The 23,277-nt window shown below is 45.7% G+C and overlaps 1 protein-coding gene across 1 annotated transcript in view; it reads left to right on the top strand.

Annotated features, from left to right (window-relative positions):
* MRAS (muscle RAS oncogene homolog) overlaps nucleotides 1-1,674 on the top strand; it is a 40,328-nt gene extending 38,654 nt beyond the window's left edge. Inside the window, exon 6 of the mRNA XM_075710312.1 lies at nucleotides 1,575-1,674. Coding sequence (XP_075566427.1) covers nucleotides 1,575-1,674 — 100 coding nt within the window. The remainder of the gene's footprint in view (nucleotides 1-1,574) is intronic.
* The last annotated feature ends 21,603 nt before the right edge of the window (nucleotides 1,675-23,277 follow it).

Below are 23,277 nucleotides of genomic sequence, written 5' to 3'. Positions count from 1 at the left end.
TTTACAAAGGTAGTTTGCAGGGTGAGGACACTTGTTCAGGGTTGGCATCGTTTGTGCTCCTTGCACTTGGCTGATTCCCAGTTTATTTAGCTTCACGCAAGAAACTGTTGTCTGGAAGTAATCCAGAAAGGAGCGGGGTGATTGAGTCCACCCAACAGATCTTCTAAATTTCCTGATCCCTTTTATGCTGCAGCAGTGCATACACAAGGACCGTCACAGCAGAAATCTTGAGCGGGCGCAGGACGTGGTTTTCTGGATCTCTAAACCAGTTCCAGAACACTGTGAACAGCTTGCAGCCACTTAGTGTTTATCCAAATTAACTTGGAAGTATTTCTTTATTTAAGCTTTCTAGTTCTGAGCTTTAAAGTTTTATGTTTTTCATGCCTCCAGCCTTCATACTCTCCGAAAAAAAATCTTACTAGTCAAAGCTGAGTTTTTCAGGTGGTTGCAAGCATTTGGGAGCTGAGGCTGGAAGAAAAACACCAAATTAAGCCATAATGATTTGTCCCCCAGCTATGTCTCATCCTGGTCTGGATAAGTTGGTCTAAACACTCAGTTTAGTGCCTGGCATATTACATAGCGAAGAGGTTGAGTTTGAACTATTCAAACTCAGGTTGGTTATTTAGATGCTGTTTGAATCAACGGAAGCTGCCGGTGTTCATATGGTTTATCTTGGAATAAAATCTAAGTCTACAGGCTGCCTGTCGGGTGTTTGAACTACAAAGCTTTCTTCTGTTGAATTTGCACCGCTGGGCTAGCTGAATGTCTGCTGCAAACAGGTACAGTTGCAAACAGGCATTTGGGCGACGCCTCATCGTAATTAAAAGGGAGAAGCCCTCAACGTAACAGTTTAGAGGTTGCTCACAACCCACCCGACTGATGGGGGCTGCCGGGGCGCAGCGCTGGAGGGCTCTCAGCTGCGTGTTTGACAGCTGCGACTTCAGGCAACCAGGGACATCTTTCTGGGGTCAGCTCGCTCTCCATGCTCTGGTGTTCTTCACAGCTTCCAGGGAAGGCCAAAGCCCCATCAGCAGCAGACTCTGTTTTTTCACTCTTATTTTTTAGCCCCCCCTCCATAACCAAGTCCACAGCAGTGCAGTTGGCTAACAGCAATGCCGGCTGAAAGCCAAGCTTACTGGGAGGGTTTATTTCTCTGTGCACTCTGTATTTCTTTCGCCCCCGCCCAGCAGCGAGCGTTAGCAGAAGTGTGATGGATGATGCTGCGTTGCTTAGAGCATCCCTGCTTCCCAGAGCAGCTCCTGGCAGGGGAGGAGGCAGCAGTTCACCCAGGGCAACCAGAGGCATAGTTCCCTGGAAGGACATACATCCCTGCCGTTAGCCTTAGTATTTGCTTATGGCTTCTCTCCTCCTTCCTTGAAAACACAGGCGGTTGTCTTGCTAGCTGGGTGGCATGAAAAGCCACATGGTGGTGGAAGGGTATATGGGGATATACATGCAAATACGCATATGCACACCAAGGTGCTGTTATGCTGGCAGCCCAGGGCTCTAGATGCTGATGTCCAACCCAGCCTTGTGTCTCACCTGCTTATTTTCCTCTCTGTCTCCAAAAACAGGCAACAGATCCCAGAGAAAAGCCAGAAGAAGAAGAAAAAGACCAAATGGCGAGGGGACAGAGCCACAGGCTCCCACAAACTCCAGTGTGTGATTTTGTGACGGGACCGCCTGGGAGTGCCTTGGACGCCTCCCTCCTCCCCCCTTGACCCACCGCCAACCCAGGCAAGGAGCAGCAGCACGACGCCCGCGCATCCCCGCCGTCCCCTCGGGCTTCCCACGGCGGCTCGGGCTCGGAGGAGGCGGCTCGACGGGGAGCGGACCCCCCTGGAGAGGGGCTGCGTGTCGGGGCTGGCGTGGGAGCCGCACGAACGGGAGGCGGAAGGGATCAGCAGGACCTCAACTCTCGAACATCCCCAGCGCCTTCCAGGGGCCTCCATGATGTTTATTTAAAAAGAAAAAGGGGGAGAAAAAGAAAAAAAAAAAAGAAAAAAAAAAAGAAAAAAAAAAAGTGTTGGTTTTATCTGCAAACATTTCTCCTTGTGACCCGTTTCTGAACAGCCATGAATAGCCTCCTGTTTGGTACAGTCGTCTGTGTATGTGTGGGGGAAGGGAAAGGGCTTTTCTTTTTTCTCTAATTTTTTTTTTTTCTTTTTTGTTCTCTTCTCCTTTTTCGTTGTTTGCTCAGCGAGCATTGGGTTGCAAAGAAACACGGCCGGGGTTAGATTTTTTGCACTGAACTCTCTTGTAGGCGGCAGTGCCAAAACACAACTTCATATGAAAGTGCATAGATTTGGAGGAAGAAAATGAATTCCAGCTGCTCTGGGTGCTCCAGACATTGTGTCAGACTCTGGAGGGCAGCCAGCTCACAGACCATAAACTCCAGCTTAGGAAAGGAGGTTTGGGTTTGGATTATTTTTTTTTTCTTACCCTTTGTTAAGAGGTTTTGTTTCTGTTTTGTAATTTGGGGCATGTCAAAGTTAAGACGTTTTGTTAACCTGGAAGTATTTAAATTAAAGTAATTTACAAATGGAAGGGTTTGTCATCTTTAAGGGGGAGGAAAGGGAGAGAGGAAGTAAAACCTGAACTGAATTTGTTATCTGGGTGTTGCATTTCTCCCTCACAAATGTGTGTAAAGTGGTGTGATCTAAATCCCTCTTTATTATTCCTTAACTTTTCCCTGAAAAGCCACTCATGGGTAGATGAATTGTTTTCCTTTTCCCAGGCTCATCTCACGCACACACAAAAAATCTGTTTATGGGCTTTGGCTCAGTGTTTCTTCATTTCTTCTTCTCCCCCCTTCGCTGAGAGTTGGTGACTTGAAAGGAAGAGGTGTTTTGAAAATGACTCAAGTGGGATGTGTCTCTTCATAAACTTAGTATATCTAAAATGTCTCCCTGAAAACAGCGGAGACTAAATATCTTTATGCCTTATGAAAAGGCAAGGCAAAAAACCTGCAGCCATTCAAGCCACCATTTGTGTGGCACCAGAAATACAGTTGTGCACATCCTGGAGGGGCCACATTTTCTCTCACACCTTTGCTGGCACTAAAAATTGCAGTGGCAATTTTTTTCTTTAATTTAATGGATTGTCATTTGCTGGACTGAAGCCATCAGCTCCATTCACAGGGTCATCAAACCCCTTAAAGTAACAACTTGCTTTTCATCAGCTTGAATCCTATTCAAACATGTTTTATGGGCATGACTTAAAATATTGGCAGAGTATGAATGCCTGAGATTTGTGTGTCTAAGTGCAGAAAATCCTGGTATTGGATATTGAAGATCCGTTCAAGACGGTGGATCTTCACAAACTTAATTGTTTATGTTTGTCTTTGCAATCCATTTGCCACCAGATTTCACTTCTTGAGTCTTTGCCAGACCACCTTGTGAAACGGAAGTTGGCTGCTGATTATTTTTCAGGTGAGTGCAGCTAATGAAAACATTTTCCTAATTTGTCCAATCTTCATCACGGCCAGAAGATGGCAAATGTCTGTGGCTGGCTCAGCAAGCTGCTTACCATAACGCTGCCTTCGTCCTCCCCGTTTGTGTGATGACAGATGCTGGGGCTGAATTAAGAAGGCAGATATTGGGAAGAAATATTTTTCAGGGACCCTTGCGCTGGATGTTGGCCACACGCTTCAGTAAAGTTGCAACACGTTTTGTCAACTGAGATCCGGCTCCAGACCATCACAACATTTCTCCCACTATATTGTTTCCTTGTTGGCTGAACTGTGGTGACTGAAACTATCCGGGTCGAATCCTGGCTCTTGAGACTTGCCGCTATCTTCTGGGGGTGAAGAGCTCCCTGTAGGCATCTCATTTGTTCCACCTCTAGTAAATCAGGTGTCTGATATGTGCAACAAACCCAATTTGCTGTAACCCCCGTTACCACTTTCCTGCCAGAATCCCTGTCCAGCCTGGCTACCGGCTTACTTTTTTTTTTAATTACACACACCTAATGCTATGGGATCCTCCATATAAGAACATGATGGCATTTTCAGGGAGCCCTGCTAATACCCCCTAGAGCCCTTCCACTTAAAAATAACCTGATTTCTGCTGAAACACTTCATCCTTATTATTTTTATCTAAACCCTTGGGAGTACTTGCTTGAAAACAGCATGTGTGTATCTTGAGTCACATCTGCTGGGTACTCAGCACTGCATGTGAGAAATTATCTGCTTTTTCTGAAGCATCTTAATTGTTTCTTCAGCTTCTTTAGCAACTGACAGATATTGCAGAATAACGGGGGGAGGAGAGGAAAGGAGCAGATTAACAACTGAATATGGGTAGTGGCAAATGGAGAAAGCATGCCCGTTTTCTTCTATGTTCATCAACTTGTTTATAGCAAGGAGTGTTTTCCAACAGGGATCGCACCTCTAATGAGTCTAGGGTGCTCAAAATAGTGAAGAGATACAAAGCCTATTGCCATCTAACTCACCCTTTCATATTCAGGGCTGTTGGCAAACCAAAAGCACCTTCCCTGCTATAGGCAGCACCTGGCTTGAGAGACACTGGTTGGTGGTACTTACGCTACCAAAAGTGCCAACCGTGCTGGTGGGTGGCTTATTTTTTTCTATGGACCACCCAATGGAAAGGGACTTCTTTGCTGTGGTCAGAGAGTCTGGAGAAGGATCCTGTCACAGTGCGCTTGGGGCTCACTTTCCAAAGAACTGGTGGTCCAAGTGACCTAATGTCATCTTCAGCCCCTGAGTAAATCTGCATTCACTTGTTCCACAGCAATCTGGTTCCTCTTCTGCTAAACAGGAATTTAGAAGGTAGAGCTGGCCATAGCCTTACCTTGCTTTCAACAGACACCTGCAAACAAAATGAAAAGAGGGGTAAAACCTTACAGATTCACTTGTATTTGATAACCACATGGCCTCCTTTTTTTCATTTTAGGCACTGAATAATATTTGTAAAAAAACAGAAAAATTCTTAAGCTACATAAGTTTTGGCTTTGTAAAGGCTAATTCACCTTCACCTCCCCAACCTGGGATCTCATCCCAGCTGTAGCACTGCCTTCAGGTAAATCGTGTTGCTGTTGCCCCCCGCAGGTCCTTCTGCCTATAAAGCAGACTCTGGCTTGTTTTCCTACCAGCTTTTGAGACATATGGCATTTATTGTACAAGCAAAGTCATCTGTCTGTCTGCCTATCTTTGTCATTCATTTAAGGAAAAGGGACGGGGGGGGAAGAAGAAAAAGAAAAGTACCTGGCTGAAATAAATACATTTCCCTCATGGCCCACCCAGGGACGCGCTCCCCTTACGGGTAGATGTGGCACTTCGGGACATGGTTTAGTCTAGTCTACCCTTGATTGGCTTAGAGTAGACTTGGTAGTGTAGGTTAATGGTTGGACTGGATGATCTTAAAGGTCTTTTCCAACCTAAACGATTCTATGATTCTATGAGCAGAGGATTTAATTGTCCCTTTCTGCCTGCCAACTCTGAATGGAACAAAAGCCTGATAACAACAAAAACAAACAAAAAAAAACCCAACCGTGCAGCCCTACAGGTGGTGGACTACCTACAAACCTGCCTTCTTGGCTGTCTCAGCCAAGGCCAGTGCTATTGCTGGCAAAGCTGCTGAATGACAGTCTGGGTACATTGGAGTAAACCACGTTCCGATGATGGTGCTCAGCAGAAAAATGCTAGAGATGGTGAACAAGACAAGCAGGAGCTTAATGAGGGGCTGAAATTGCTTGGTTTGGATCAGATGTTTCAGTTTAACAAGAGGGCATTGCAATATGTTGCTCTGTTCCTTAATCTGTCATAATTAATTTTGGCTGGCTCTTTAAACCTACAGCTGTACTAGAATTTGTAAATTGGGATAGGCTGAGGGGTTTAGACATACATGATGTGTCTCGTCTCGAGAGGAAATGAGCGTTATTAGACACGGAGAGGACAGCATTGTAATACTGGCTCAGACTTTTCCTTTTTTTTTTGCTTGTTACCACGCTAAGGCCAAAACTGACTGCTCAGAGCCTTGTTCAGCTCCAGTGATTTCAAGGGATGATCACTAAATGCTGCTGAAGTGCTTGGGAATAAGGTGATCCCCCCAAAGCTCTGCTAAGGGTAGAATGTAATGAGGAGTACAGAATATAAGAGCATTTTTAAGAGGCACAACTTGTGGACTGCTGCAGGTGTCAGGGTTCAGATATGGATTTACTATTGAGGGAGGGGGGGAGCTTGAGAGAAGTTTGGCATTAGAGAAATATCCGACTGCCACATCAACCCGTGTACCTGGGACTGGACAGAAAAACTCTTGTCTCTGGAAATCCAAGTTCTGTGAGCTGGGGTTCAATGGCCAATCTAATCTGTCTGCTGTAGGCTGGGCAGAAAGGAGGACCTTCAGTGTGTGTGTGAAGTACTGCATTACAGCTACACATCCAGCGCTACAGTAAAAAGGAGATGAAGGATGCTACGACACGGGAATGTTGCAGTTCTTGGTCACTGCTCCCTGTGCTGGGAAATCTGCTGGGGCCAGCAGTCACATAGGCTCAGTTCTGTGTCTTGCATATATGTATTTAATGCCATCTGACATGCCTTGGGGTATCCAGGGCATTTGCCTGGGAGTTTCAGATGTAACACAAGACCTATGGGAGATCTGTGCCCTTCTGAAGCACCAGCTAGCAGCCAGGTAAGATCCACCTGAGCATCTGAAATGGCTCCAGATGCATACGTTCAGACAGCTAGTTGAGCAGCTAGTTGGTGGTTTGAGAGCCCTTTCTTACTTCACAGCAGTGCTCTGAGAAAAGTCTGTGGATATTTCAAGTGTCTGTGGATATTCTAGCTCTTCTGCAAAGGGATCTCACCTGTTCTTTAGGGACTCACCGATGCATCAAAACAAAGTCTGAAGGAGGAGTCACCAATTTTGTGAAATGTATTAATTGCATCTTGCAGCCTAAGCGATCTCATGAGTCTCACTTGCACAATTAGGCTGTAAATAATTCAATATTTGGCTATCAGGGATTCCATCGATACTATGCAGGCTGTTTGCTTCTTTTTCTCCTGCATGCGAGGGGAATAAATATTTCATAGATGATCTCACAGACACAGTTTCTGGGATGACATGGGACTTGATTGCAGCTGAACAGAGCAGGGAGATGACTCTGTGTGTGCTAGGTCCCGTGATGGGGAGAGATGACGAGGAGCGGCAGCATGGAGGTACGCTCTGGTTTGGGGGCTTTTCCCCACCACTGTGGCAAATCCCTGCAGCTCCAAGAAATCACCAGTAAGTGGCCAGCAGGTCAGGCAGGCCAACGCTTTCTGAGGCAGGAGAAATGTGTGGGTGCTGCGTCGCTGCTATGTGAAGTGCCAAAGGGAGGGGGCTGGGGGAGGAAGGCTTGCACTGAGCCTATGAGACCCTCCAGGTCGGTGAGCACAGGGGTTAGTGCTTACAACAGCAGTGGGCATGTCCAGCACTGCTGAGTGCAGAGTAGAGACAGGCAAAAATCCCCTAATCCTTGTGGAAGTTTTGGTACAGGTTTTTCATTTCTTTTGAATTGAGGGCTCCCTTTGCCAAATCTACGGGGACCAGCAACATCATTCCAAGCCCAACACAGCAGTCTGACTTGCCACAAGCATTTCTACTTCTCTCATTTCCATCCTTCCTCCCAGGTCTCTCTCATGCAGACCAGGGCATGTGACACAGTCAGAGAGCTCAGACTGGGCATGTGGTCAGGTCCAGAAGCCAAAGTGTGGGGACTCAGACAAAATCCCGGATTTGCTCAATAAGAGAACAGGAGTAAGAGGAGGAGGAAAGAGCTTTGTGAATTGACAGCCTGTTCTATAAAGCCAAATCCTCGGCAAATCTGGGTAGGAGACATTGCACGGTCCATGATAGGACAAGCTCCGCTGAGAAGCCAGCCCAGCTGAACAAGTCACGAGCTGGTCCTTGGACTGCCGGACACAGAGGTGGTTGTCGTGTGTCTTCTGTGACAGCAGCTCCTCTCAACTGCTGTAGTCAAGCCTAGCCAGCCCATGACCCAGTCGGGTATTTGGCATGCCTCTGCATCTCAATAGCCCACATCCCCTTAAAGCAGGAGCCCTGGCGCTGGGAACCCACTGAAAGGCCTGGGCACATGCTTATGGGGCAGAGGTTTCTTTTCTGCAAGCTCCATAATAAGAGCTGTGCTTCAAACAACAGTCCCCGGGATGCAAGCCGACAAAAAGCAGGAAATTCAAAGTGAAGGCTGATGCGCCGGGCTCTGCTCACACAATTGTGGAGGTCAGACAAAGCACAATGGTGTGAGCTGGGGACAGGGTGCTGCTCTCCCCTGGGAGCTTCCTGCCTTGCCTTGCCCTCATCCCCATCTCCAAACCTTCACAAGAGCTTAAGCCATTTTCTGGCACTGAGTTTCCCACAGAGCTGGTCACAGAGTTTCATTCCCACGTTTTTCTTTGCTCGGCTCGGTGAAGTTTCTTTGTTTCCTTCAGCACCCTTTGGCCAGAAGGGTTAGCTTGCTGATGGGGGGGCGTGTTTGGGCAGCCTTTGGCAGAAGGTCTTTCATGGGGAAGAGGAGTCACGCCCCCAGCATGAAATACTTAAAGTCAGAGATGGCACTCTGCTATGTTTTTGGTGGTGTTACTCTAACATGTAACAATTATTCAGGGAAAATTCACATAATACCTGCTGCTGTAATAATACCGAAGTGGCACTAAGAATTTTTCATTTCAGGATCTTAAAGCAATCATGAATCAATCCAAACACTTTGCAGTCAGGACACTCAGAGGTGGCAGATCTCGATCTGTAGGCTGCAGAAATGAGAGCAGAGATCTGAAGCATGAAGAAAGAGCTGAAGTTGGTGAGATGCCCAAACACCTAGCACTACTGGGACTTGAGCTCAATTTGCTTCAAGCTGAGAAACTACAAGTAGCACAGACTTAACTGAAGATAAATATTAAATGCTGAAAGAAGACATCTAAGGCCAGCTATGTTGAGAGGTTCAGTCCCTGATACAAACTGTAAATACCTACTAGATATAGGCTGCTTCCAGAAGCAGTGCATTTCCCAGTATTTTCAACTGATTTTTTTTTTTCCCTAAACAATCCATCTCCTTCCTAATTTGGGAGTTAGCTTACCACATCATGGAGATAAAATAAAAATGGAAAAGGACATATATTCTCCTTCATTTAGGGGGGAAAAAGTTTACTTTTTGTAAAATGCCTTTGGACTTTTTTACATGACTGCGTTGGTTTTTCTTACAGAACAAAAGCTTGAATCCTGCTTGTCCCATGGAGTCCCCAGTACCAGTGACTGTATTAGCAATGGGCTGCCCTAGGAGAACAAACCCGTGAGCACCAAGCGTAAGCTGTGTGAGCCCACAGCTGGGTTGCCGTTTCAAGTTTCCAAGAGGCAGAGGCTAATGCTTATTTTTAAAATGACAGGTCCTTTGGCAATGTTGTCCTAAGGCAACAACAAAGAAAGGATGCCATCTAAAGCCAGCCTGGCTGTTCCTCTTAGCATCCAGGGGACTTTCAGAACTGTCCATATAAATAATGTTACTGATGCCTGTGCTGAATAAACGACTTCTGCTTCTTGGGCCAGAGTTAGCATCAGCCTGACCAATGCTACAGGGAGGAAGGCTGCCTCTATGTTTCTTATGTTTTAGTGCCAAGTAATGCCAAACTGCAGGCTTGTTCAGCCCTAGCAATGGTCTCAGTTGGGTTTCCTCTTACTATGACCTGTATGGGACTTGAAGCATTAAAAAATCACTGGAGAGCCAGTTTGGCTATGGCACAGCATTTTTTACTGCCCAGCTGCCTCTTCTCAGCAACAGCCTTTTACCACAAGCTCTGTAAAGGTGGGACAGAGCTCGTGCTCCTCCCTGGAGAGAGGCTCGTCCCTTGAATTTGATGGTGTGGGCTTGGGTTTGTGTCTACTGCACAGAGCAGCTTGGAGGAAAGGGTCAAATTCATTGCCAACCTGTATCACTAAGGGGGTCTTAGCATCTCTTTGGGGCAATTTGGCCATTTCCCAGAAATTAATCCCCTGTGTCGACCAAGCAAGGACAGGAACAATTTGTCTGTGTTTTCACATGGTATCAGGATTAACTGTTGGACCCCAGGAGAGCATCTGCGAGGAGAGGTGGCCTTACCGGCCGTGTGGATTGGCCTTGTCCCAGTGCTGTCCGTCAGTCCCACCTGCCCCTTGTGACAATGTCCAGTAGCAAATGTAGACAGGGTGGGTGGCATGGGGTCCTTCGGACACAGCCAGCGGTACAGCATCTGGCGTGACTGGGGAGGTCAATACACCCTTGGGACCCCTTCATGTGTGTGCAGGGTAGGTACTGCCAGGTGCTGGGCATGACTGGGAACCCGCTGGGGTTTTCGATGGGCACATACTCCTCTTTTCCAGATCCTTCCTGTCCCCTTCTCTTTCTTACTGGTGCAGAAAATAAACCAAGGAACAACTAAAAAGCAGAAGGTGTCCCTTTGCATCCCTTCTCAGCAAAGGTTGGGAGTAAAACTACCCCAAAAACAATGGTGAAAGAATTGCTGAAGGGGGAGAGTGTGAAAGGGAAACTAAGCAATCTGCATTTGCGTTAGTGGCGGATGTTTTTTATTATTACTGTTATTGGCTGTTCAAACACTTACCCAAAAAAAGAAAAGGAGAAGTGGAGGCAGCAAGCTCAAATCAAACAAGATTTCAGACAGTTCACAAACCTTTTCTAAATATATTAATCTTCCAAAGGCTCTTTAGCCTGTTAGTTAGACTTAAATAAGCATGACCTAGTACTTACTGAGTAACTGAAATCTTTTGAGAGTTCACATTTATACTCCAGGAGATCACTGTAAAACAAAGGGCTGAAAAAAACCCTTTTGGATGTGAATATTTAATACAGCTGCTTGTAAAGCTGCTGTGCTGACATTAATTTGGGCATATAATCAAATAAGTATTAAAAGACACAATTATGCAGAGATAAAATTAGAACAGGCAAAAGCTCTAAGTTAAGCCAAAAGAAAATGGTTTATAAAGACCTTTTGACGATGGCCTTTCAAACATGACTGGAACTAAATACCAAAGTTGTTACTTTATGTTCAGGATTATAGACCAGCAGCAGTACCAGTAGTACCTGGTATATAAATATAGGATGGATGTTGGGTTTGTTCCACTTCAGAGCCCAAGAATGTTAGCCAGAGCCTTTCTGTTAAGTCAAACGGGCTTTGGATCAGGCTCCATCACTTTCTGACAAGGGAGTCCCACGATTCCTTTAATCGGCAGCTCGCAGGAGAAGCAGAAGCGAAACATATTGCAAAAGCCAAGCTCCAACAGGAGCTCTGTTCAATTATGTCTTAACATTAAACTGTAGCTAATGTGCTTTTACCAGATGTCCTGATGAAATACTATTAAGAGCCAGTGCATCGCATTAATTAAAGTGAAATTTCATAATGAGTTCTTTTTGCAAGGCAGCAGGGATGAATCGGTGACCTACATAACCTCCCTTCCCTCCGAAATAGCTTTCCAAACTAATGAAATGAATCCCTCTGGTTGTGGCAGGAGAACGGAGGGAGCCGTGCTTTGCATCCCAGCTACATGCTGCGACATGAAAAAATCCGTGCACTCTCTGCAGAGATTATGGCTTGCGTTTCATTGTGTCTAGCAACAAGAGGGAACTTTCAGAGGCAGGAGGACTCTCCATTAAGGGCACCTTGCATAACGGGAGGCTTTTGAAAGCTCCATTAAAATTCTTGGACAGTGCCCTCGCAGAGAAGCGGAGGCATAAGCCGGCTGACCCTCTACCTTATAAACCGGGACAAACACACAGACAGTTAAATGCACATTCATTTGAGTGTAAGAGGCTTAGGGTATGTCATTAAAATATAATCCACAATGCACAACAAACACACATGCAGCTGGCAGGCTCAAACCCATTTTTGCAAGCGCTTTAGGAGAGAAGCAGGAGAAAAGCATCACATAGCTCATGTGCGCGGGAGAGGATGGGAGGAGGGGAGACCTCTGTTCCCGGGCATATGTTTTTAAAAGAGAAAATATGCCTATGAATTCCAATTATGCCTGTGTTAGTACATTTTTATCCATGGTGGTTTGAGATTAAAAGTGATTTATGATGTTCCTAGGTCTCAGCAGTCTACATTTCACTAAGCCATTGCAGTGCAATCAAACCAGGGCCTGTACCAATGCTGGATTGTGCCAGTGAGTCCTAATTGCCTGAAAGATAATGGTGTCATTAAAGTCCCTTGCCCCTGTGAGCCTTGTGCTCCTTGACAGAAAAGATGCTTTTATTGTTGGTCTCAAAGGAGCCCTCAGTCACTGCTAAAGCACATTGTCCATTCAGAGGTACTGGGAGGCTGTATTCTGTAGCTGCTTTATTTCTCTGCTTTTCCCTTCTCAGGCAGAGGACAGGGGAGGGCAATGGAGAGAAATGCAGAAAAAATGTTGACTTTTCATCAAGAAAGCCAAAATATAAATCAGATATTATTCAGTTAGAAACCATGAAGGGAAGAAGTGGCTGAGACCTTGCACTGATTAGGCTTCTAGCAACAGAAATGGAGACTGCTTCTGTGAAAGGAGACACACTCCACAAAAAATGCCAGCTTCACCAATAATTTTCAATTCAGTAATCATTTTGACAGAAAAGCTGTGACCACCTTCTTTATTCTTGCAAAAGTCATGCGGCTCCGCAATTATGCCTTAATTCACAGCCATCCTTCTTACTGGACAATTTCAATTAAGAAATGATCTCTTCCTAAAACATTCAATTCTGCTACATAATTTATTCCTGTCTTCATCTGATAACATCTTTCTAAAAGGCAGAAAGATGCTTATGCAGGTAAATTGATCACTTGTCAGTTTATGGGTGGGTTGTTTTTTTTTTAAACAGAAGCTTCTTTTTGTTTACCTGGACTCTGAGCCTTGCTAGCTCTTGTGCTTCAAGCATCACCTTTCTGTTCATTTTGCACAGTGCCCTGCTCAGTCAAGGAGCCCGTCTTCACTGTGGTTAGCAATATAAGACCACAGAAAATGACGGTGACATGCAGAGGTAGCCTATTAACAAGTATTTTCTGCATTTTTGCCATGCAAAACTGAACAGAGATGTATTTAATCTCTAAGATCTAGCACAAGTAGTGTCTGCTGAGTACAGCAAGAGGCTTGGTTTGCAGAGGCGCTGTAGTCCATCTGACCTGCTACCCTCATAAAAACGTTGCAGTTAAATGTACACTCAGTTACGCTTAAGAGACTTATGGCAAGCCATTACAGCATAATCCCGAGTGCTCACCAAATGCATGCATTACAGAGAAAATGCTTTGCGTTGCTGCTGCAGGGTACTTTCAAGCAGAGCATGTGTACTTTGCATTTTACAAGAGTAAACCATCTCTCCACAAATCAGCACTCAGATCATTTTTCCTTTTGTATTTTCCTTCTCCTTATCTGCCTTTCATTCTTTTAGCTGTTGCCTTTACTCCTTCATCACTACCTTTCCATCTTCCCTCCATATTATCCACCATACGTGGTATAGGAGCCTTTCTTCGTTGCATCACCTTTCTGGAGCGTTCTCTGTTGTAGTTTTTGCCACTGACTCTCCCATTTGTTTAAGACTTACTGGCATTTAATGTTTTTTCTTTGCTGAAGCCCTTTTGAATGTAGGATCTAAAATGTAGTCCTACTGCTCAGGGTTGCGCCTGTAAGGTGGCACCGGAGCAGGGGCTTCATCTGAACGAAGAGGAGTCTTGGTCAGTTGAACAAGTAGAGGAACCTTATAGGTGGAGAGGAGGCAGTAATTAGACAAAGAAGAGCTTAGCGCTGCTTGCCTGAAATGTGAGTGGGGGAGAGAGATTGTTTATAGCCCAAAAAGAAATGGGGAGACCCCCCCCCGTGCATATCACGCTACAGCCTGCAAGGTGAGGGAGTCCCAGCAAGCCAACTGGGCTCGTTCACGACCACACTGGAAAGCCCAGGGCAGCAGTGTGGGCAGCTCTCCTGAGCCTCCTGGACCCCCTGGTGCACACCGGGCCCTGCCAGGGACTCGCTTGGATGCCTAAACCCTGCAAAATGTGAGGTCAGATCTTAATCCAGTGTATTCAAAATAGACACTGGTTTACTTGTTTTGATAAAGGACCAGAGCACAAATGGCAGTAAATCCATGAGCCTTTTGGCTTAATCCCATTTCAGACACAAAAAAGAAAACTCTGCCTCACAGCCACAAGCTCTCTGGGAAGAGTCCGTTCCTCCTATGTTTCCCTAAATATAATTTTAGTCAGTCATGTGCTGTCATCCTCCAATCCTCCTCAAGTGTCACTTGAAAAAAACAGATCTGTTGTCAATTATAATGACAATGCATTGAAGATGGCTTACAGCAGAGAATGGAGCTTTATAGCAGCCGGCTGTGACAAATCTGAATTGCAAGAGAACATTGTGTGTGTCCTAGAGATTATAGCTTTTAAAATAAAAACCTCATTCTAGTTCCCTGGGGCTTTTTAATGAATTGCCACATGCAACAATGCCTTAAACGAAGCATCAGCGATTACCCATCTGACTGCAGCTCACTTGGTATTTACAAAATAAAAGAACAGCCAGCACCCTGAAAACCCTAAACCTACTTGAAGAGATCTACTGATGCTAAGGATACCCCCCACTTTAAAGGCAATGAAGTAGCAGTCACCAAAAGAGCAAAAGCTTTCAAAGAGATGGGACGTTGGAGGCTGCTCCATGTCTTACCACGGTCAACATTACTCAGAGGGATGATACACCCACCTCTGAGTCACAGACCAGTTGCACTGCACACAGTCCAGGAAACACACTGATGGCAGCAGGTGCCAGTCAGATCCCAGTAATATTCAGACACCTGGATGAAGGGAAATCATGTTTTACCGTGCTGGCAAGAGCTAGGATGAGGCCAGGAGCAGCAGTCCTGCTGGTGCGACCCAGAGGGAGGTGGTTCTTGCTGGACCATGAGGATACCGTCCAGTGAGGGTTAGGGGTCTTGTGCCTAGGGCCAGGGGTGTCCTGTTCCATCCAGACACCTGTTTAAATACATAAGCACTATGGCTTTTCCCTCTCTGGTAGATGTGCTGGTCACAGCATTTAACTGTGCATTTGGCTTAGGTGTGCAAGTGAGGACTCCAAACTACCATGGCTCCCTCTGCAGTTGTTGGATGAGATGGGCTCCTCTCCCACACAATACAGGCTCTGCTGCGGATCACCCCGTATGAAGGCCTGCCTCTCTCCAACGAATATACAATGGCCTCTGGAGACCACAGTCCTAAATTAGACACCTCATTTAAAAGCCTCAGGTTGGGTTGTGCAAATACTGGTTTCAATGCCAAGAGTTAGTGGAGACCTCTGGCTTCCTTGTCCTATCTTAACCACCCTTCCATGCTCGCACACCCACCCTGCACCCTCTGGGGCTCTCCCAGTCCTGTTACAGCATGTACACCAAACCCAACAACTCCTTTGGGTCCAAAAGTGTGTTTTAAAGCATCCCAAACTGGATTGCTCAGAATAGGCTCCACGCATGTGGAAGAAGGCTAACACATCCCAATGTATGGGACTTGCTGTGCATGGGACACAGTGTCCTTCTGCATTCGCCCAGGATTTCCGGATGCCCAGCAGCCCAGGCTGGCAGACATCCAGGTATCCACTAGCTCATCACCCGAGTGACTGTAGAGCTGGCAGGTCCGCACGCTTCCTTGACGCCTGCCCTGCCTTCATCTTCTGTTCTCCTGAGCTTGGTGGCTTCCAGGGTAAATCTGGGTCAACGTCTTTCCATAGGATTTCTGTTCCCTTTCTGCCGTGGCTGGCAGAAGGGGATGTGCCAGGACAGTACTGAGGGGCCATTGATCGATGCGGAAGGACAGGCAGGGAATGAGGGGTTTTGGTTTAACTATGTCGAAGCTGTGCATGAATCCACAGATGTACAGACGGGCATCGTTAGCAAATGTCAGTAAAAATCAGAGGCTGATGTAAGAAAATCTCTTGTTTTCCCCAAAAATTGCACAGATCCATTTGAATCAGTGGGAAATTCAGTGTTTGCTTTTTTACTGTGGCTAACAGCTACTCAGGTTTTCATAATTTTAAGCCATTATTCCTAATATATGTAACAACCTAAGTTTAAAATCATACTTAGACCAATGCAACTCTGACTGTTGGGAAGACCACATTAAAAAAAGTCTCATCCCTATTTCAGTAAATGTGCAGGAGGATCAGTATGAGTAAAAGCTCTTGTTAGTTCGCTCACGCTTTGCTCTTAGTAATTGGTTGATATTTTGGGGATGGAATAATCTGTGTAAGTTGCTTTCTGTAGCATGCGCTGCTAACCCTCTTTTTTTTTCTTTTTCTTTTTCAGAAGATCCTTTTGAAATTAGATACAGCTTCTGGAATCAACCCAGACACTGCTTTTCAAGCCAGAAGCATTTGTATAAGCATCATCAATCATGCCCCTGGCTCTTACTGCTACTGTATATTCACTTCCTACCTGGTTTGAATTTCTAATTGGCCCTGCTGCGCAACTTAAAGCCCTGAAGAAAGCGGTGGAAGGGAGGTGGGGGAGACTATTACTTCCCCAGCTGGGATCCGGAGGGTTTCTTGCAAATTACACTGATAAAAGTCCATTTCCTGGAGAAAACAGACAAGAAGCAGTTGGTAACAGGGTGAGTAAGAGTCGAATGCGATGGGGTATGATGTACAAAAGTATGTACAACTGGCTCGATTATCATCAGAGCAGTTGGCCTGGCAGCTGCTTATATCATGTGTTTCAGGCTTGTGTACTATAACGCAAGCACACGAGAAGTCTTTGGGACAGGAATGGAGCAGATAATTCAAGAGACAGGCTGTTTTTCTGATTTAAGTACAGGAGAAGCTCTGAAAAAATGCAGGTGATTTTGGTGATTTTCTGTGCCATCCACAGCAGGCTTTCTCTTTCCCTGCCTAGGAAACCGCTGCTGCTCTCCCGGTCCTCTAGCGCTCATTTATAGCCAAGTCTTTGTTACAATAGGGTTCTCTCAAGCTGCCTAAAGTGATGTTAAGTGGGTGGGGGCACCCCCATGGGCTGGTGACCCAGGGCACAGGGATGGTCTGGGCTGTGCCAGGGAAAGGGCTGCCCCCTCCATGCAGTGATGATGGGCCAGATCCCTGCACAGCCTCAGGTACAGCAAACACAAAGGTGACTTGGAGCTGCCTCTCCATCTCAGGTACAGAGTAAGCATGAATGGGAGCTCTGCTCGCTTATAGTGCATTTGTTTCATTGCTTTGCAACCCCTGCTATTTGCATGCCCCTACCCTATTCCCATTGAGCACTCACACATGCTGCTGGAAGCCAGGGCAGCTGTATGCATCTATCAAACCCTGTCAACTTGAGAGCATAGGCTCTTCCCATTAATTAAGCAAATGTAATGTGATTAGCTAAGGCTGTAAATGTTTCTAGGCCCACTTAGACAGCTACAAAACACTGAGCATCACAGTCTCTTATTTTCATGCATTTGTGTTATCTGAGATGCTCCTCTAGGGCTGAGATTTTTGTTCTTAAATTTCTGTGTGTGTGAGAAAATAGGGAGATGTGATAGAAAGCACTAGGAATGGGTCATATTTTTGTAGTCCTTAAAGTGCTGTTTGAATTATAGAAGCTTGAAGAAGAAATTAATTTCTACACTTTTAAAAAATGATTCTGCCCACATGTTTTTTTAAATGGATGTAACAAGAACTGCTGAAAGCTGAAATTTTGGTAAGAATCTATACCTCATTTAAGATTTCTACTTGCTTTGATAAAAAATATGCATTACTTAGCAGTTAAGTATCTAAACTGGGGTGCTTTAGGCTGTCAACCTGAAATCAAATGGAAGAGTCATTGGGAAGTTGGACATAGAATGAGAAAATTCTTGAAGTTAATTTGAGTGGTATGAACAAGATCTGCTTAAGGACTTAAACCTAAAGTGGGATGGAGGTGGCTAAATCTAATACTGTGATGCTGAAAAAGCCCAATTCGGCTTTTGACAGACTTTCAGATGTGTAAACTCCAAAGGCACCTCCCTGTTTAAAGCTTCCCAGATGTTTACAGTTGTTGCAACCTCTAGGTCTCAGAAGTGCTCCCACCCTGTCCAGGCTGAGCCACTCAGCATGTCACATGCATCTACAGCTCTTTGGGATCCAGAAATTTAGCATTTCTTTCCCTAAATCCCTGCAGTGGCTCAGCCTGGTAGGCATGCACTAAGAATACCTCGGACAAAGTGGCTGTGCCTACATAGGCAGCTCAGGCCACTCTCCAGCTCCTAAAAGGACTTCCTAGCAGCTTGCATCCACACATGGTTGGCAGCAAGTTAAGCCCGGTGCCTGACGTCTCGCCCTCTGTGGCTTCTGTGCCTGTAATCAAGATCAAAGTCCTGGCACATCGCATACCTTTGTGTGGATGTAAAAAATAACCAGGACTCAAATCACAAGAGTCATTTCCTGAAGCCAAATTCATTTAAACATACCATTCCACCCAGCCCTGATACCCTCAGTGCCATCTTTTAGATGACCCAAATTCCCATCTTTGTTTCCAGAAATCTGCTGGTTTTTTTCCCCATGAGAGAGAATGAAGCTACCATCATAGCAGGCAAGGCAAGAGTGGGGATGCATGCCTGGTAAGTCCCTCTGCTGCAAGGCAAAAAAAAATGTTTAGGGAGCCTGGGATAAGAAAGTGCTCCCTGCAATCCCTATCTCATTGCTCTCACAAATGTCCTGGGGGACACAGGGAGGAAGATGCTACTTGAAAGCACTTTAACTCCCACCCTGAAATGGTCCAGCACTGCAGATAGCTGCTGCTCTTGGCAGGCGGAGAAGGAAAGGGCACATGGGAGGAGGTTCAGCATTAGCATCTCACAGCCTGATGCTTTCTGAGGACTTGGTACTCTGACTGCCCCAACCTCTTCCCAGGGAGCAGTTCTTACTGCCGAGGTAGAAACGGAAGGGGGAAGAGGGCTGTTGCTACAGTTATCCTCTCGTATAAATCAACCTGTGATTAGATGCGAGGTTTGCCCTTGTGGTAGGTCTGTGGTGCTTGAGACCAAGACTGGGCTCAATCCCAATCACTGCCAAGACGTGCTTGGAGAGGTGGAGCCACAAACATGCCTGGGCCCTTCTCTTATAACATGCAGTCGCAGCTGTTGGAAGGGCAGTGGCGATGCCACATTTTGAATAGTTTTCTAGTGCTGGGATTGACAAGAAGCAGGAAGCCAAGGTTTAATTCACCCCTTGGCTGAAGGAGATTCAAAGACCTCTCTCATCAAGACAGTGTCTCACTGCAGGCTTACATGAGTTTTTGAGTGGAGAAATTCCCCATCTCTCCTGGACCAAAAGCAGAGAAAAGGACTATCAGACCTACATGGGCAAGGAGCACTTGCAGAATAGGATGCAATGCTGAAGGTTCATGTTTTGGGCCCTCAGCTGGCTGTTAGTATATTTGAGAGTAAACAGATCTATTGAAACAATGCATGTCCTAGCAATTGCTGCAGATATTTCAGACCCACCTAAGGGGCACAGGTTCCCTTTTTTAATGCAGTTAGACCCAAGCCATCAAAGGTGATTGCAATGACTGTAAGACACCAAAACATCTCCAGGAGTCTCGGACTTACCAGCCGTCAAGGAAGAACATGTTATCAGCCTGATTTCTGAAGGCATGTCAGCACTGGAAGAGATGTGAGGAAACCTAAGTGGCATTCTGACAAGCTCTTAGGTACCCAGGTCCAGTGAAAACCACAAGAGTCTAATGCATGGGGTATTGTGAAACTGTACTAGGTGTCCCTCTGCTTCTCCAGGCAAGATCCTCTGTAGTGTTCCAATACCTTTTTAAATCGGTGGTTGTTAGATGGCCAAATGCTTTCAGAAATCTGGCCTCCACCTTTCTCAGAATTGGAAATTTTTCCCTACAATTTATGCTATTGATGTGTAGCCTCTACCAATAATAGTGGAAACCTAAATATTTTACTCAGAGACCCGGAGAGCCTTTTTCGTATCTCAGTTTGATGCTGGCATTCAGTTAATGTTGATGTAATGTCTCCTTTAAAAAGACTGTAATTATATTTACCAACACAGTCACCAAAGAGCCATCTAGAAATTGTATATATAGTTGCAATTCAGCATGTGCTGTGAGTATTTCATTGGATTAGCCTTAACATCACAAGTTAATAATACTGAAAACAGGGATATGGGTAAATCACAGAGGACACTGCACTCAGTATGTAGCTAACAGTGATTAAGTAGTCTCTGCTTTCAGAGGAAAGATAAGGGCCAAAAAGAATAGGTCCCTCGATAAAATCAGGTAATTCTTATGTATGGTCCTTCATGACACAGGCATAAATCACAATAAAAACCCATCTGCAGATCTAAGGGGTGAAATGATAAATCCTGCTTTATAAATGAGACCTGCACATCTGATAGTGTACATTGTTCCAGATTTACGGCAGCTGTAAATGATGTACTAAGGTTCACAAACCCATTTGCACTCTCTGGCTGGGAAGAAGGGAGGCAAGATTTTTCCAGGGAGGAGAATATATTTCAAGATGTGCTCAGAAATGAGAGAGATCATTTGTGCATGTGAGAAACTGGTGCTTTACACAGACTTGTCATATCTTGACTTTATACTTGACTCTCTCCTCTGGCCCCAGTTTCCACAAATCCATGGCACTGGGTTATGCTTTCCCTTTGCTCCCAGGTCTGATGGGGTAAATGCAGCTGATGGGGCCCAATGCCCAGCTTCAGCTGGTTGCTGGAGCACACCAGACTCAAATAAAACCTTTCATGCTGGCCAGGAGCCCGTCCATGCCCTTTCCCAGGCTGCAGTTTTGCATGCCAGCTTCTCCCATCAGCAGCAGGCAAAAGCCAAGTGGTCAGTTAAGCAAGTGCAGGGCTGGGAGCTGGATGATCCAGCATGTTGCCTGGGTTATGGCCCGTCGTCTGGACCAAGTTGGCCAACTGGGCCATCTTCTTCTCTGGGTGTTGGAGGGTGCATCTCCCCTGAGACAGGCTCACCTTCCTCTGATCATGGAGCTGCCTCGCGTTTGTGACCCCTGCACCCTGCTCAAGGCCACTTATCATGGCATTCACAACATGAAGCATCTCCCAGGGGCTGCTCTCATGACGGCAGGTTTGGGCTTACCCATCTCCTTGTGTTGCTGTAGCTCTCCCATGACTGCATTTGGCAGTGCACGTATTTGTCTTTTCTGTTGTCAACATGAGACAGATTATTTCCCTGGTGCTCTTCTGTGGTTTGATAATGCTAAACACAGGGTATAGGCTGACTCGGCACCTTTTCACATATGTGGCATATTCTTATTTGGACCAACTCTCCTTCACACTGACTCCTCCGCAGGGGCTAATGAGGAGTCAGGTACCCACACCTGTGCTTCCCTACACACTGCTTAAGCCTCAGTTTGTTAAACTGAGGCATTATCTAAAATGCATGCCAGATTATTTAATTTTGTGTTCATTGTGGGGACTGGGACCTTGGAAACATCCTGGGTTTCTTAAAACATTTACATTTCACATTCATTAGGATGCTATCCCCATGGCACACTCAGACTGCGGCTTTGGACAGACAGAGGAAGGTGGCTCTCCCCACGCAGGCTTTCACTGCAAAAAGTCTTCTTGCTCCTTCATTTTTACCAACTTCACGGTGAACTTCCAGTATGCTTTGCAGCTGAGGGTAGCACAATCCAGCAGTGCTAACTTCGCTCCCTGTTTTGGTATTTCTGCTACACCAAATTTACATTTCTATATAATTTAGTCCAGCAGCTTTACTTCCTTCAAAGCAGTTGTAGCTCCCAGGCATAAGCTCTCTGTGTTTCCAAATGTCATCTATGTAAAGTTCAGTACCTCCTCAACAATTGAATATGTTGCTGTGTTTTCCTGTAAAATGCCTCAGGGAATGAATGTAACCAAAATGTCAGTCTGAGGAAGAAGTGTCTCCCGAAGGGTGAACGGAGCATGTAGAAATACACACTTTGTTTCTCTAAGGGCACCTGCCAGACATTTGATGATGCACATAAAGCTATTTGCTATCTGTCAGCTCCCCAGAAATCTTTCTTTTGAAGCTAGTAAAAACCCCATTTATTTTATTAGAGATTTTTTTTTTTTTCCCCAGGAATACATAAATATACCATTCCAGTTTTTTTAACATAGCTCCCTAAGATGAATGCATCCATGCAGTCCCTCTGCCTGTTTCTCTGTCTGCCTGTGCTAATCTGACTTTCTTGGCCATATAAACGTATTAGGCAGGCAGATGGAGGCCTCCGAGAGAAAAAGTTTCCATAAGCTCAATGCAGAAACCCATGGCTGGAAAGAAGAGAAAATTATTAATGCCTCTACTGAGGGAAAAGCAAGGGCCATCTCTTCTGCTTGATGGCAGCTGGCTGCCAGTTAGCCCTGTGTAGCTTCAGATCAGCCACATCCCATGTTGCTTTTGACCTGCCAAGAGGCAAAAAGGATGATGGAGGGCAGGGATGCAGCTGGGAAGTTGGCTTAGAGGCCACAGGAGGGAGTGAAGGGCCCAAACACATGGGAAAGGGGAGAGAAAAACATAGGAAAGAAATCACAGCGAGGGGTGAGGAACTGGGTGTGCTCTTTGGGATATCCCAGGGAACAGAAAGGAGATGGATTATTGCAGTGGGACGGTACAGGGGGCATGGACCACAAATCCCCGGTGGGTTTGCTGCTTATGGAAGACTTATTTCAGTGGCAGTGTGCTGCTCTTTCCATTGCCTCATTAGCCTCTGTACCTGGGTTCAAAACCCAAAAGCTAGCAACGTCCCAGCTGCTTTCAGGCAAACTCTTTCTGCAACCCTGTCTGTAGCTCCTGGGAAGAATTCCTGAGTATTACCAGTGCTCCTCAGTCTCTTCCCCCCGGCTGTGGGCACCCGGTTGGCACCTGAAAACCCTTGCAAAAATGATGGTGGGAGTTTTTTTGCATTCACAAGGTTTATAATATGTTTGTCTCCTTTTTGCACTCCCATATCTCACTTCAGCTTTTCCATAGTGTCCGTAGCTCAGCCCTTTGTCTGAGTCAGCTGAAAACTATTAGAATTGTCAAGCAATTCAGAAACAGTTAGTGTTACAAATAAAGCTGCTTTCTGACTGCCACGTTCATCAGTTTTGCTGGCACTTGCAGCTAACAAGGACAGAACAACATTGGGTCTAAACCAGTTGTCTTCCATATTTCCAGAGTTTCAAATCTAGGAGGGCTATTAACTGCTCCATTGCTCCACGTAGATGATTATTTCATTTTATTAGCAAGTACCACAAATGGCTCGCTCAGGGCCAGCAGTTGGGGCCAAGGCTG

This window comes from Pelecanus crispus, chromosome 5 (genome assembly GCF_030463565.1).
Source record: "Pelecanus crispus isolate bPelCri1 chromosome 5, bPelCri1.pri, whole genome shotgun sequence".
In the NCBI taxonomy this organism is placed as follows: Eukaryota; Metazoa; Chordata; class Aves; order Pelecaniformes; family Pelecanidae; genus Pelecanus; species Pelecanus crispus.
Note: the sequence above shows the minus strand (reverse complement) of the source record. Positions and strands in the feature narration are given on the sequence as shown.